Genomic DNA, 15,893 nt, shown 5'->3' with positions numbered 1-15,893 from the left:
AAAACATTCAATAAGATGATCAATCAATCAATCAATCAATTCTATCTAGCTGTCCAGCTTGCTAGCTAACAGGAATGTGCTGATGTCGATAGTGGTATCAGATATTGGGTCAATACCAAGCTAAAATGGAGTATCAGTATTGGAGATTTTACCCAAGGCTAAAACCCAATACCAAAAGCATTGATTAAAATGCCATACATACAAGCAAAATGGATTGATTTCATCCATTTTTTTGGCGCATGGATGCATGTATTTCTTTTATGGTGGAAAAAATGTTTTAATTTCAGTTGTTTTTCCAATTGATGTCAAACTATTGGTCTACGTGTGCACTGTTCAGCAAAAGTAAGGGATTCATATTGGTAGTCGGTATCAGCAGATACTTAAAGATTTGTATTCTGAGTTATTATCCGCAGTGAAAAGGTGATATTGGTGCATCTCTAGCCTGGTGACCTTGGGTGACTTCAAACCACTAAGGGCCAGATCTAATAAGAGAAGAGCAAAGTAGAATAAGTGGGGTTTAGCATGGTATCTACTAAAACTGGACATGATAACTAACACAGGCGCAGTCTTGTTTATCTAAATGTGACCGGCGCTATATAAACACCTTTTGCACACAGGTCCCCCTCAATTGCTCTGAGCATCGTGGTCATTGGTTACTGTATTTGATTGACATTAGTCAATTAAAGACTAATGACAGTGGGAGTGATAATGGTCTGCCACTGATGCTTAAAAGAACTGGAGGCAATTAAATGAAGTGTGGCCAGAAATTTTGTTATAGCCGGGTTTGTATTGTTCCTTCTGGTTCCACTTTTTTTTTATTTCCTCCAGCAAATCAAGAATAACGTGACTTGGCAGGCAATATATTTGCACAGTGTTATCATCTGACATTATAAATAAATTTACAGGAATCAGGAACCCTTTATTTGTCATTTAATTTCATGCACTTGCATACATGAAATGAAACGAAATGTTGTTTCCCCCAGCCCACAGCAGTATAACACAAAGAAAAAAACACATACAAAACTACAAGAACACACATATCCAAACTAAATGCAGAATTTTTTTTTCACTTTTTTTATTGAAATTTTACAATCAAAATATTGCATGTACATTTATGAAGTCAATGTTTGTATTTACATAGAAAAAAACAGCAAAAAAATTCAACATAGAACAAAAAACAGGCATCTAGTGTATAAGTGCTATATGTTATATGCTATAACTATGTTATATGCTATATGCTATATGTTATATTCATATAAATGCAGAAATTTACACATGCAGAAAAATCTCTTTCTTCACTGACATGCTCTCTCTGTATCCTGCGGTGTCTTTTCCACATCACCACATTCGCAAGCTGTGTCAACGGCACAAAAAGTTAAGATGCTTTTCAGAGGCGTTAAATTGCACTAAGATCTTATTAACAAAAGCCTTCATAAATCACATCAGGGTTTATTTTCATAATCTCCTCCCAATATATTGTGTTTATGCTTGTGCATATGCAATGAAGCTGGGGCACACACAAAAAAAAGTCTGACCCACCCATCTCCTCCTTTCATTTATGCAAAATGCCCAGTGTGTCCTCATAGTAGATCTGGATGGTAGACTTTAACAGAGTTTGCACTTGTGCAAAATAGAAATAGATCTGCTCCTGAGTCTGGCTGTGTTAGGGTGTGCTGGGCTCAGAGAAGCCTCTGTAATATGTCTCTGCTCTCTTACAACAGGTTGCATGCTATCAATTTAGGTCAACTGTCGACTGTTAGTTCTGATTATTTCATTTCCCCTCCACTTGCATAATATTTGATCTCAGTAATTGCTCAGATTGGCATATCAGCGTCAAGAAGAGCAAGCAATATCTGCACGAGGAGAGAGAGTGAAAGATGGGGGGGGGTGAGCAAAGAGGAGAGTGGCAGAGAAATACAAAAGAGGAAGAAATAAAGAGTGGGGAATAGAGGCAAATAAAATTAATATCAAGATACAGAATGGCAAAGACAAAAAAGGGGAAAAGGAGATATATCCCATGCAGAGATATCTCATCTTTATCTTTATTCATGCATGAGAGGTGGTGGGGGGATAGATGAAAAGAGCCATATAAAGACAAAGAGAAACCTTGCTTCAGATTTCAGCATGTCAGGGTCTAATCTTTAATCTTGTCATCTAAAATACAGGATGAAAAGCCTCTGTGCATGTACACATGCATGTGTGTGCGTGTTTGTGTGTGTGTGTTTGTGTGTGTGGGTGTGTGTGTGTGTGGGTGTGTGTGTGAGATCTGATTGCTTTGAGGTATTAAACTGGTACTCTGGGGATGAGCAGGCCTTTAATACCTGCTGTCTTTTCTGTTGGCTTTAAAGAAGTCAAACTTGCATTAGGATGGGCCGAGACAGACCCATCAGCCTAGAGTTATGTCACCCAGATTACTGAGGCCATGCTACTTCCAGATAAAATGTCCAATTAGCTAATGTTTCCGAGCAGGAAATAAAGCCTCAGTGAGTAAGCACTTTTAGCTAATATTGTTTTGGCTAATATTTGCTAAGTGGCAAATTTTACTCCAGGAAGCAAAACATTGGATGAGTTTAAATAGGAGTCAGAAGTCACAGTCCATTTCAAAACATTTAAAATGGGGCTGTGTATGCTCATATTGGATTTGCATGCGCTCTCTCTTTTTCTCTCTCTCTCACTGTCAGCATTTGCATCTAAGCCTGCTCTTGTTTAAACCTTGTGGTTCATTATAAACTACTCTCATGATATACTTTAATCTTTAATTATAATGACATGTAGTCAATCCTATTCAGTGGTACTGCATGCCACTTTCCTGTACTTGACTGTTGTTAAGACATTTGTGTTTGTGACACAGCTGGAAAATGGGGAAAGTGAATCAATGGTATACATTATACAATTGCAAATCAAAACTTAATAAAAACAGCACATTCTGAATAACTGTGGAGGGCCTATACGTGAGTTATATTTGTCTGTCGCCTCCCCAGCGGCCTACATCAAAGTGTACCTTCTGGAAAAAGGGATGTGTGTCGCCAAAAAGAAAACCAAGTCAGTGAGGAAGTCCCTGGATCCTCTCTACAACCAGGTCCTTGTCTTCTCTGAGAGCCCCCAGGGCAAGGTGGTTCAGGTAAGACGAACTCGTAAGACACATTGGAGGTCCACTGACTAATTTCTCCCGTGGATTTTCCCTGGAAGTTGTTCCTCACCTTCTAACACAGCCGATATGGCACTGTTCTTACTCGGCTGGATGCATTGACTCATTTAGTAAACTATCGCTTCAATTCATGTACAGCGTTTGATCTGCCAGGCAGAGAAAAACATGAGAAAACAGGTGGTAAAGACATGGGGGCAAACAAGAATGATTAATTTGGTTAGTCACCCTGTCAATTGACAATTTCTGACAATTTCTGTCATTGTTGGTCTCGAAGTTATTTATTTTATTTTTTTTTTAAAGCCTTTTTGTTTCAAGCTCTCCCATTGTGTCTGCTGGTAAAGTATGTCCATAATCCTCCGTACTTGACCCCCTAGATGCTCAATGCACTGAGCAGACAAGGGACCTCTGTAAACAGGGACCTCTTTTTCTTCTATAGCAAATAAGTCCTTCTGGTCACATGGTCTGAACGTGGTGGTGAACATGACAGGGGGACCCACGCTATGTTGAATGATACTGAATCAAATGGACAGCTAGAAATCCAGTTGTGAATGCATTCAAAACAGATTAAGAATCTGATCACCCAAACTGCATTCGATCAGAGACCCATGTTACCACATTGGCAGTGTAGTGTAAATGCATTTGCATTTCTAACCCCCGTGGACTGCGTTTTTCATCTGCAAATATACATATACCTTCCTGCATCTTTGTCCTCTTTAAAACAGCAAGTCAACTCCCAATCAAAACTTTTGCAACAATGGACACTTGCAGGTGTCTACTTTCTCACAGGCGTTAAAAGTCAGTTTTATATAAATATATATATATGGCCCAGTGGTTAGCACTGTTGCCCCACAGCAAGAAGGTCCTGGGTTCGAACCCCAGGCTATCCCAGGTCCTTTCTCTGTTGAGTTGCATGTTCTCCCCGAGTCTGTGTTGGTTTCCTCCGGGTGCTCCAGTTTCCTCCCACCATCAAAAAGACATGCATTTTAGGGTTAAGACACCTGTCTGTGCCCCTGAGCAAGACAATGGAAAGAAGAACTGGAGTTGGTCCCTGTTTGCTGCTGCTACCCATTGTCCCTATACAATAGGATAGGTTAAATGCAGAAGACACATTTCATTGTAAGAATACAATAACGAAGTGGCTTTTTTTCTTTCTTTTCTTCTTTCTCTAAATATAGTCTACACCCCCCTTTTATAATGGCAAGTTTTTGTGATGTAAAATAGAATATAAAAAACACTGAATCATGTCAGAACTTTTTTCCACTTTAAGAAATTGCAACCTATAAAAAAGTGAAAAACAAAATTTTTTTGGGGAAAAAAACAGAAAATGTTCTACAATTTCATTTAGCAGACGATTTGGTCACACTTTATTTTAGGGGGTCGAAAATTACCTAGTAATTTCCTAGTAATAAGGTGGTAATTATCACGTAATTTCTTAGAAATAAGGTTGAAATTACCTTGTAATCCTACCCAAAACCCTAACCCTAACCCAAATTACAAGGTAATTTCAACCTTATTTCTAAGAAAGTACGTGATAATTACCACTTTATTACTAGGAAATTACTAAGTAATTCCGACCACCTCCAACCCCCTAAAATAAAGTGTAACTGACGATTTAATCCAAAGGGTCATACATCTGAGCGGTAGTTGGCTTGTTTAGCATTAAGAGTGTAAGCCACAGACTCTTACTAACAGATTTGTCCCATCTGGGTTTTGAACCCTGATCTCCGATGGGCAAGCCGACATTCTCACCTACTGAACTATCCAGCTGCCACAAAACTTACAATAACCTGGTTGTGTGCATACCCCTAAACTAATACACTGCTCAAAAAAATAAAGGGAACACATAAGCAATAAAATGTAGCTCCAAAACAATCACACTTTTGAGATATCAACCTGCCCAATTAGGAAGCAACACTGATTTGTGAATCAATTTCACCTGTTGGTAAATTGTCTAATTTTCCACCAGGTGGAAATTAGACAATTTGCAAGACAACCCCTATAAAAGGAATGGATTTGCAGGTGGTGGCCACAGACCACTTGCCTGTCCTCATCGTTTCTGGCCGATCTTTGGTTAGTTTTTCATTTTGCTAGTGCCCTCACCACTAGAGGTGGCATGAGGCGGTATCTGCAACCTACAGAAGTTGCTCAGGTAGTGCAGCTCATCCAGGATGGCACATCAATGCGTGCTGCGGCAAGAAGATTTGATGTGTCTCCCAGCACAGTGTCCAGAGCATGGAGGAGGTACCAGGAGACAGGCCAGTACACCAGGAGACGTGGAGGGGGCCGCAGGAGGACAACAACCTCGCAGCAGGACCGCTATCTGGTCCTTTGTGCAAGGAGGAACAGGAGGAGCACTGCCGGAGCCCTACAAAACGACCTTCAATAGGCCACTAATGTGCAGGTTTCTGCTCAAACAGTGAGAAACAGAATGCATGAGGATGGTATGAGGGCCCGACGTCCACAATTGGGGCCTGTGCTCACAGCCCAACACCGTGCAACCCGATTGACCTTTGCCAGAGAACATCTTGGTTGGCAGATTCGCCATTGGCGCCCTGTGCTCTTCACAGATGAGAGCAGGTTCACACTGAACACATGTGACAGACATGAGAGAGTCTGGAGACGCTGTGGAGAACGTTCTGCTGCCTGCAACATCCTCCAGCATGACCGGTTTGGTGGTGGGTCAGTGATGGTCTGGGGAGGCATATCCTTGGAGGGCCGCACAGACCTCTACGTGCTAGCCAGAGGTACCATGACTGCCATTAGGTACCGGGATGAGATCCTCAGACCCATTGTCAGACCATATGCTGGTGCAGTGGGCCCTGGGTTCCTGCTCATGCATGACAATGCTCGTCCTCATGTGGCCAGAGTGTGTCAGCAGTTCCTGTATGTCGAGGGCATTGATGCTATGGACTGGCCTGCACGTTCCCCAGACCTGAATCCAATCGAGCACCTCTGGGACATCATGTCTCGTACCATCCGCCAACGCGATGTCGCACCACAGACTGTCCAGGAGTTGACCGATGCCCTGATCCAGGTCTGGGAGGAGATCCCTCAGGAGACCATCCATCGTCTCATCAGGAGCATGCCCAGACGTTGTAGGGAGTGCATACAGGCACGTGGAGGCCACACACACTACTGAGCCTCATTTTGAATCGTCTTGAAGAATTTCCACAGAAGTTGGATCAGCCTATGTTCTCATTTTCCACTTTGATTTTGAGTATGATTCTGAATCCAGACCTTAATGGGCTAATGATTTTGATTTCCATTGATCATTCTTAGGTTATTTTGCTCTAAACACATTCCTCTGGCTAATAAATAAAGATTTTCAGCTGAAATATTTCATTCATCTAGGTCTATATTGTGTTTTTAGGTGTTCCCTTTATTTTTTTGAGCAGTGTACTTTGTTGAAGCACCTTTTGATTTGATTACAGCACTACAGGCTTTTTGGGTAAGAGCATCAATTTGGCACATCTTGACTTGGTAATATTTTCCCACTCTTGTAAAAACGTTGTAGATCCATCAGATTGTTAGGGCATCTCCTGTGCACAGCCCTCGTAAGGTCCCCCCACAGATTTTCTATTGGATTCAGGTCTGGGCTCTGGCTGGGCTGTTCCAAAACGCTGATCTTATTTTGGTGGAGCCATTCCTTTGTTGATTTGGATGTATAATTTGGGTCGTTATTGTGCTGAAAAGTGAAAGTAATTTTCATCTTCAGCTTTCTAACAGACGCCTACAGGTTTTGCACCAAATCGACTGGTATGTGGAGCTATTCATCATTCTTTCCACCTTGAATAAACCCTCAGTTCCAGCTGAAGAATGGCAGCCCCAAAGCATGATGCTGCCACCACCATGCTTCGCCGTGGCTACTATAGTGTTCTTTTGGTGATGTGCTGTGTTGCTTTTGTGCCAAAAAGTTCAACCTTGGTCTCATCAGACCACAAAACATTTTTCCACATGGTTTTAGGAGACTGGATGTACCTTTTTGCAAAAGTTAGGTGGGCTTGGGTGTTTTTTTCATGTGAAAAGTCTTCTGTCTTGCCACCCTACTCCATGACCCAGACATATGAAGAATATAAGAGATTGTTATCACATGTAGAGAACAACCAGGACTTGGCAAAAATTCCTGCAGCTCCTTTAATGTTGCTGTAGGCCTCTTGGCAGCCTCCCTGATCAGTTTTCTACTTGTTTTCTCATCAATTTTGAAGGGATGTTCTCTTCTTGGTGATGTCACTGTTGTGCCATATTTTCTCCACTTGTTGATGATTGTCTTCACTGTGTTCCATTGTATATCTAATCCCTGGGAAATTCTTTTGTACCCCTCTCCTGATCGATACCTTTCAACAATGAGACCCTATTCATGCTTTGTAAGCTCTTTGTGGACGATAGCTTTTGCAGTTTGATCCAACCAAGAAGATGTTAGGAAAATCCTACTGGAACAGCTGAACTTTATTTGAGGTCAATCACAGTCACTCTACTTGATGGCGGGTGTATACTAATTACAATCTAATGTGAGTTTGAATGAGATTAATTAATTACAAACACAGCCACATCCCCAATTACAAAAGCGTGTGCACACTTATGCAATCAGGTTATTGTAAATTTTGTATTTTTGTTTTTTTTCCCCTCTAAAATTTTTAGGATTATTTTCCCTTTATTCTTATAGGTTGCAATTTAAAAAAATGAAAAAAAAGATGAAAAAGTTCTGACATGATTTATCTTGGTTTCGTTTTTTAAACATCATAAAAATCTGCCATTTTAACAGATATATTTACACCCACTGTCTATGTATAGATGTATAGTGGGCTACTGAAACAAGATCCTCATTGACATGGACTGAGAAGATGGAATTGATTCAGTTCTACTGCAACAGTAGACCCAAAGAGAGGGGATACATGCAACTTGCTCTGTGGGAACTGTGGATGGGTAGCAGACCAACATCCACACCCACTAATAAGCAAATGGTAACTCAGTGCTCAAACATCAATAGAAGGAAGCTGCTATCACAGCTGGAGATTGAGAGGCTCCAACAGAATGGCCATGTGACTCAACAACATTCAAGATTCAAGATTCTTTATTTGTTCCGTCTCATTATAAAAGTATAAGAATGTAAAATTCTTGTGTTTCGACTCCTCAACACTGCAGCAACAATAGCAATAAAATAACAACAGAACAGAACAAAAAAGTAGTAATAATAATAAATAGTGTGTGATGTAAGGTGCTGTGTGTGTGTGTGTGTGTGTGTGTGTGTGTGTGTGTGTGTGTGTGTGTGTGTGTGTGTGTGTGTGTGTGTGTGTGTGTGTGTGTAAACTGATGATCTGCTGAAGACCATAGGTCAGTACCATCAGTCCGGCGCCAGGCTTAGTGTCTTTAATGTTCTTTGTTCAAAAGCCTGGTTGCTTGGTAGAAAAAGCTGTTCCAGAGCCTACTGGTCCGGGCTTTGAGGCTGCGGTACCGCTTGCCTGACGGTAGCAGCTGGAACAGTCCATAGTTGGGGTGGCTGGGGTATTTGATAATCCTACAGGTTTTGCTGACGCAACGTCCATTGTATATGTCTTGGATGGAGGGACGCTTGCATCCACTGATGTCCTGGGCCATCCGCACAACCCTCTGCAGTGTTTTGCGGTTGTGGGCAGTACAGTTGCCATGCCAGGCGGTGATGCATCCAGTCAGGATGTTTTCGGTTGTGCCTCTGTAGAAGGCCCGTAGAATCCTGGGCCACATGCCGAACTTCTTCAGTCGTCTGAGGTGAAAGCAGCATGGAGACAAAGGGCTGCCCCTGAGGCAGGAGCACAGGGTTATAAAACTAACTGACATATCCCTACCAACCATGAAAGCTGAATCCACAGAGCTGAAGATGAGACTCATGGCCTAACTAAACACAGTCATACACACCCGACTCCCACTGCTCACTGGCAAAGTCCAATCAGAAGAGATGCTGGCAGATGTTAACACAGCTCTGCACACTACTTCCACTGCCAAAATCCCCAAAACCAGTGAGCTTGTATATGCTACTGCTACAGTAATCCTGGAGATGCCTGGGTGCAATGTTAAGAGCACAAGCTGCAGAGAAAACCCTCCATGGAGGAGAAGGCTGGGGGCCAAGATCAAGGCAGCCTGGACAGATGTTAGCTGGCTAATAGAGTTGCAGAAGGGAGACAGACATGTCCTGGCTGAAAAAGAAGTATAGCAAGTTTTCCATAAATGAGGCCCTGGAGACTGCAAAACAAAGACTCACAGATCGTGCTGCTAGGCTGAAGAGATACACCAGTGAAACAGAGGCTGAGAAGATAAACGACCTGTTCGCCAAGGAACCATCCATAGTGTATTGTCAGTTGCAAAGGGGACAGGGACACGAGCAGACCCACCCAGAGCTGAGACTGAGCAATACTGAGAGGATATATGGGAGAAGGAGGCGTCAGACAACACCAGTGCCCAGTGGCTGGTGGACCTAAGAGCAGACCACAGCAACCTCCCAGAACAAGACCCAGTCATCGTCAAAACAGCAGACATCCAACAGTGAGTCTTGAGCACGAAGCGCTGGACGGCAACGTGACTGGAAATGATCCACGCCTACTGGCTGAAAAAGCTAACAGCAAGCCAGAGAGAGGGGGATTTTTTTTTTATTGTGTGTGTGTGTGTATATGAAATTATCTAAAGAATCGTTGTGGAAGTGATGTTAGTGAGTTATTTGCATATTGAGCACGAAAGCAAAGTCCGATCTTATAAATGGTCACTCATGATGCATGTTGGGATGGAGGTGTGAGTGGGTTTTTTTTTTGGGGGGGGGCATTTTCCCCCTATTTTCTCACCAATTTTATCCGGCCAATTACCCACACTTCCGAGCCATCCCGGTCATTGCTCCACCCCTTCTGCTTATCCAGGGAGGGCTGCAGACTACCACATGCTTCCTCTGATACATGGAGTCGCCAGCGGCTTCTTTTCACCTGACAGCGAAGGGTTTCGCCAGGGGGATGTAGCGCGTGGGAGGATCATGCTATTTCCCCCAGTTCCCCCTCCCCCTGAACAGGTGCCCTGACCGACCAGAGGAGGTGCAAGTGCAGCGATCAGGACACATACCCACACCAAGCTGGAGGTAACACGGGGATTCGAACTGGCGATCCCCATGTTGGTAGGCAACGGAATAGACTGCTGCGCTACCCGGACGCCCAAAAGGTGTGAATTGAATTTCACACCTTCTGGATATATCTGGATAGAGGAAACCAGGTCTACACAGGGTCAAGGATCTTCCTGTCATCATTTTACACCCATCAGTTCTCTACCACTAAGGAGAACACTTCTCACACTTCGAAACCAGGTGGAAACGAGTCTGTGTCTATTTCCCTACTCTGTGGTGGACACGGTGTACGGTTCAGATTTTTACACGGCGTCCTGGCACTGCTGGACATGTCAAGTGGCTGTCACAACAGACAGACGCAAGAAACAGACCTCAACGGGTTCAGAGAGAAAAATATCAAACTGAACTGGACCTTAAAGAATCTGTAAATAGCTTGTGCTGAAATGTCAACTTGATTGCTATGGTCTCAGCCAGGTCCCAGTTCAAAAAATATAGCCAAAAAATGATGCCGATTTTCTGTGACATTTTGAATTGAGCTTTAATTTGAGGCTTTAAGCTTCGTTTGTTCGCACACATTTCATTCTTTGCCTCCTCTCAGCCCATTGATCTGTATGGTACGCGCACACACACACACACACACACACACACACACACACACACACACTACACACACACATTCACACACACACACACACAAACACACACACACACACACACACACACACACACACACACACACACACACACACACACACACACACACACACACACACACACACACACACACACACACTCACACTCATACTCACAGGCAGGCCTGTAAAAGTTCCCATCATGACCTCGTCATTCACGTGTGTACCTGCATACTACATGTGGCTTGTGAATGGAGGTCAAGCCCCCTCCGATCCAGGGAACCTTGACAGACTGTTTGTTCTGACAGCTCAGTGTGTGTTCAGTCAACAGCCCTGCTGACAGGCCTGAGGACGCTCTAGTGTCCCTTCCCTGTCAGTGCATAATTAGCCATTACACACCTCCCTATTAGATACCCCCTGTGTCTCTTTCATCAAGAGACATATTTCTTATTTTTCCTCCCATGTATGTGCATGGGTGTGTGTGTGTGTGTGTGTGTGTGTGTGTGTGTGTGTGTGTGTGTGTGTGTGTGTGTGTGTGCACGTGTGTATGCATGGATGTGTGTGTGGGTAGCCAAACACTAATGAATTTTGGCCGCTGAATGTCCTTACCTGGTGCTCTGCAAGCCTATTTTATCGCCTCCCCCCTCCCCCCCTCTGCCTGTCTCTCTCTGTTTCCTGAACTCGTGAAGTCTAGGTCATAACCTTTTTAGACATCCGATAAGCAAGGGGAGAAAGGGGGGAGGATAGAGAGAGAGATGAAAGAGAGAATGGAGGGAATAGATTAGTGGAGATTTGGCTGAGTCTCTGTGGAAATCACTTGCAGAGACACACACACTCACACAGACACACACAAACACAGATGAATATTGATTATATTGTTCAGCGCCTAACAAGAGGGCCATCTGAGATTAGCTCTGACGTTATCAACGTGAGAGTTTAGAGACAGAGGAGACCTTGTATCTGAGACACACACACACACACACACACACACACACACACACACACACACACACATACACACACATACACACACACACACAAACTGGTCACATACTACATGCACATGCATGCATATGGATACACTTGATTCTGTTTGCATACTGTCTCTCTTCATGAGGGTTAACTGACACGTCAACCTTTTTTGGCTTGTAATAAGCAATGACAAATAGTTCCATATACCAAGGCTCAAATCCCTGTTCTCTAGTAGGACTCTACTACTACTACTACTACTACTACTACTACATTCTGCTGCTCCCATTACGGGTTGCCACAGTGGATCATCCGTTTCCATTTCTTCCTGTCTTCTGTGTCTTCCTCTGTCACACCAGCCACCTGCATGTCCTCCCTCACCACATCCATAAACCTCCTCTTTGGCCTTCCTCTTTTCCTCTTCCCTGACAGCTCCATATTCAGCATCATTTTCCCAATATACCCAGCATCTCTCCTCCACACATGTCCAAGCCATCTCAATCTCACCTCTCTTGCTTTGTCTCCAAACCGTCCAACCTGAGCTGTCCCTCTAATATACTCATTCCCAATCCTGTTCTTCTTTGTCACTCCCAATGAAAATCTTAGCATCTTCAACTCTGCCACCTCCAGCTCTGCCTCCTGTCATATAACATAGCTGGTCTCACAACCATCTGTAAACCCTCCTTTTAACTCTTGCTGGTACCCTTTTGTCGTGAATCACTTCTGACACTCTTCTCCACCCGCTCCACCCTGCCGGCACTCTCTTCTTCACCTGTCTTCTGCACGCCCTGTTACTTTGATCAGTTGACCCCAAGTATTTAAACTCATATGCCTTTGTCACGTCTACTCTTTCCATCCTCACCATTCCACTGTCCTCCCTCTCATTCATGCATAGGTATTCCATCTTGCTCCTTCTGACTAACATTCCTCTTCTCTCCAGTGCATACTTCCACCTCTCCAGGCTCTCCTCCACCTGCACTCTACTCTCACTACAGATCACATTGTCATCCGCAAACATCATAGTCCACGAAGACTCCTGCCTGATCTCATCCGTCAACCTGCCCATCACCATTGCAAACAAGAAAGGGCTCAGAGCTGATCCTTGATGTAATCCCACCTCCACCTTGAACCCATCTGTCATTCCAGCCGCACACCTCACCACTGTCACACTTCCCTCATACATATCCTGCACCACTCCTACTTACTTCTCTATCACTCCCGACTTCCTCATACAATGCTACACCTCCTCTCTCGGCACCCTGTCATATGCTTTCTCTAAATCCACAAAAACACAATGTAACTCCTTCTGGCCTTCTCTATACTTCTCAATCAACATTCTCAAAGAAAACATCGCATCTGTAGTGCTCTTTTGCTGCATGAAACCATACTGCTGCTAGCTGATCATCACCTCTCCTCTTAACCTAGCTTCTATTACTCTTTCCCATATCTTCATGCTGTGGCTGATCAACTTTATACCTCTGTAGTTGCTACAGTTCTGCACATCGCCCTTGTTCTTGAAAATTGGTACCAGTATGTTTCTTCTCCACTCCTCAGGCATCCTCTCACTTTCCAAGATTGTGTTAAACAATCTAGTTAAAAACTCCACTGCCATCTCTCCTAAACATCTCCATCCCTCTAGATGTATGTCATCAGGACCAACTGCCTTTCCACTCTTCATCCTCTTCAGAGCTGTCCTCACTTCCTCCTTGCTAATCCACTGCACTTCCTGATTCACTATCCTCACATCACCCAACCTTCTCTCTCTCTCTCTCTCTCTCTCTCTCTCTCTCTCTCTCTCTCTCTCTCTCTCTCTCTCTCTCTCTCTCTCTCTCTCTCTCTCTCTTCTCTCTCTCTCGCTCTCTCATTTTCTTCATTCATCAACCCCTCAATGCACTCCTTCCCCCTTCTCACCCCACTCTCCTCGCTTGTCAGCACATTTCCATTTCTATCCTTCATTACTCTAACTACTGCACATTCTTCCAACCTTGGTCCATCTGTCTAGCCAATCGGTACAAGTCCTTTTCGCCTTCCTTAGTGTCTAACCTCTCACACAACTCACCATATTCCTTTTCTTTTGCCTTCCTTCTTCAACTTGCACCATTTGGTCCTTGGCTCTGCCTTCACTCTCTTTTTCTTCTTGATCTCCAAAGTCATCCTACCGACCACCATGCGATGCTACCTAGCCATGTTCTCCCCTGTTACCACCTTGCAGTTTCCAATCTCTTTCAGATCTCGCCTCCTGCATAAGATATAGCCCACCTGTGTGCACCTTCCTCCACTCTTACTTCATCCTGTGTCCCTCCCTCTTCTTGATATTTGTATCCATCACCACCATTTCCATCCTTTTTGCAAATTTCCACCACCATCTGTCATTCCATATTCCCCTCCTTGACACCATGCGTACCCCTCACCTCCTCATCACTTCTGTTGCCTTCACCAACATACCCCTTGAAGTCCACTCCAATCACCACTCTCTCCTCCTTGGGTAAATTCTCTACCACTTCATCCAACTCACTCCAGAGTTCTTCTTTCTCTTCCATTAAACACCCAACTTGTGGGGAATATGCACTAATAACATTCATCATCACACCTTCAATTTCCAGCTTCATACTCATCACTCGGTCCGGCACTGTCTTCACCTCCAACACACTCTTGACTTACTCTTCTTCAGAATTATCCCTACCCCATTTCTCCTCCCATCCACACCATGGTAGAAAAGTTTGAACCCACCGCTGATGCTTCTGGCCTTACTCCCCTTCCACCTGGTCTCTTGCACACACAGTATATCTACCATCCTTTTCGCCATCATATCAACCAGCTCTCTCCCTTTACTAGTCATAGTGCAGAGTGCAAAGTTCTGACTCTCCTCCACACTCCACACTCCTACCCTTCCTCCTCTCCCACTGCCTCTGGACATGCCTTCCGCTCTCCTTCTCCTCCGCCCAACAGTAGCATAGTTTCCACTGGCACCCTGCTGGCCAACAGTACCAGTGGCAGTCATTTGTAACCCGGGCCTCAAGTGATCCAGTATGGAAATAGGATTTACGATCCACATATTTGATTTGGCAAAGGTGCCCCTCCTGACGCAACCCTCCCCATTTATCCAGGCTTGGAAGTGGCACTAAGAATGCAGTCACTCGTGCATCTTCAGTGGCTTGGTTCATTATCAATTAGGAATGGCCTTTGGAAGCAATATTTTAAAAAAAATGAATAGAAACCATTTTTTCGAAGAAAGCATGAAATTTCTCTTATTCAGTATGTGTGGTCATCAGGTGAGTTTTAATGGAAATTATATTCTGTACAAAGTGGAAGCCTGAAATTCTAAAAAGAACGTATTCCAACTATAGCCAGGCTAAGTAAAAGGACAGCTCATCAATTGACTATTGAAGCATCCTGAATTATGATGAAATAATGGCAATATACACAATATAAAACTAAATCTGAAAGATATGAATGAATAATTTGGATATTTTCTCTCCCTCCTTTTTACCACAGGTAATTGTTTGGGGCAACTATGGAAGGATGGATCGGAAATGCTTTATGGGCGTGGCCCGCATCCTACTGGAGGAGCTAGACCTCAGCTCAATGGTGATTGGTTGGTACAAGCTGTTCCCAACCTCCTCCATGGTGGACCCCAGGATGGCACCTCTCATCCGCCATTCATCACAGATGTCACTGGAGAGCACCATTGGGCCCTGTTGTGACCGATCCTAAGACCAATGGGAAAATTATTTTGATTTCACAACCGACTACCCCAAGACTAATGTGAAACTGAATTCTTTCAATGTTGTGACTGTTTACTCTTGAAAATCACAGGAAAAAAAATCAGACTTTCTGGAAAAAGTAGTTACTACAATGTTGCAACCAATCTCCCCCAAGACTCAGAGAACCATATACTAGGTTTCTCCAGTGGCTGTCTGCAATGAAAATACAAAATTCGCTTCGCCAGGGATACTTCAACATGGCGGCTACTCATAGAGACTGAGGAAGTGGGAGTGTTTGGTTTTCTGCATTGATCAAGTATTGTTGGGACCACACACACACACACACACACACACACACACACACA

At 43.8% G+C, this 15,893-nt stretch overlaps 1 protein-coding gene across 4 annotated transcripts in view; it reads left to right on the top strand.

Moving 5' to 3' along the window:
• Positions 1 to 15,538, top strand: part of rims4 (regulating synaptic membrane exocytosis 4) — a 58,940-nt gene extending 43,402 nt beyond the window's left edge. For all 4 annotated transcript variants that reach the window (XM_056274826.1, XM_056274827.1, XM_056274828.1 and 1 more), the window contains 2 exons: positions 2,982 to 3,121; positions 15,320 to 15,538. In XM_056274826.1, coding sequence (XP_056130801.1) covers positions 2,982 to 3,121; positions 15,320 to 15,538 — 359 coding nt within the window. The remainder of the gene's footprint in view (positions 1 to 2,981; positions 3,122 to 15,319) is intronic.
• The last annotated feature ends 355 nt before the right edge of the window (positions 15,539 to 15,893 follow it).

Source organism: Lampris incognitus, chromosome 2, assembly GCF_029633865.1.
Source record: "Lampris incognitus isolate fLamInc1 chromosome 2, fLamInc1.hap2, whole genome shotgun sequence".
Classification (NCBI taxonomy): domain Eukaryota; kingdom Metazoa; phylum Chordata; class Actinopteri; order Lampriformes; family Lampridae; genus Lampris; species Lampris incognitus.
This window is presented reverse-complemented; position numbering and strand designations above follow the sequence as displayed.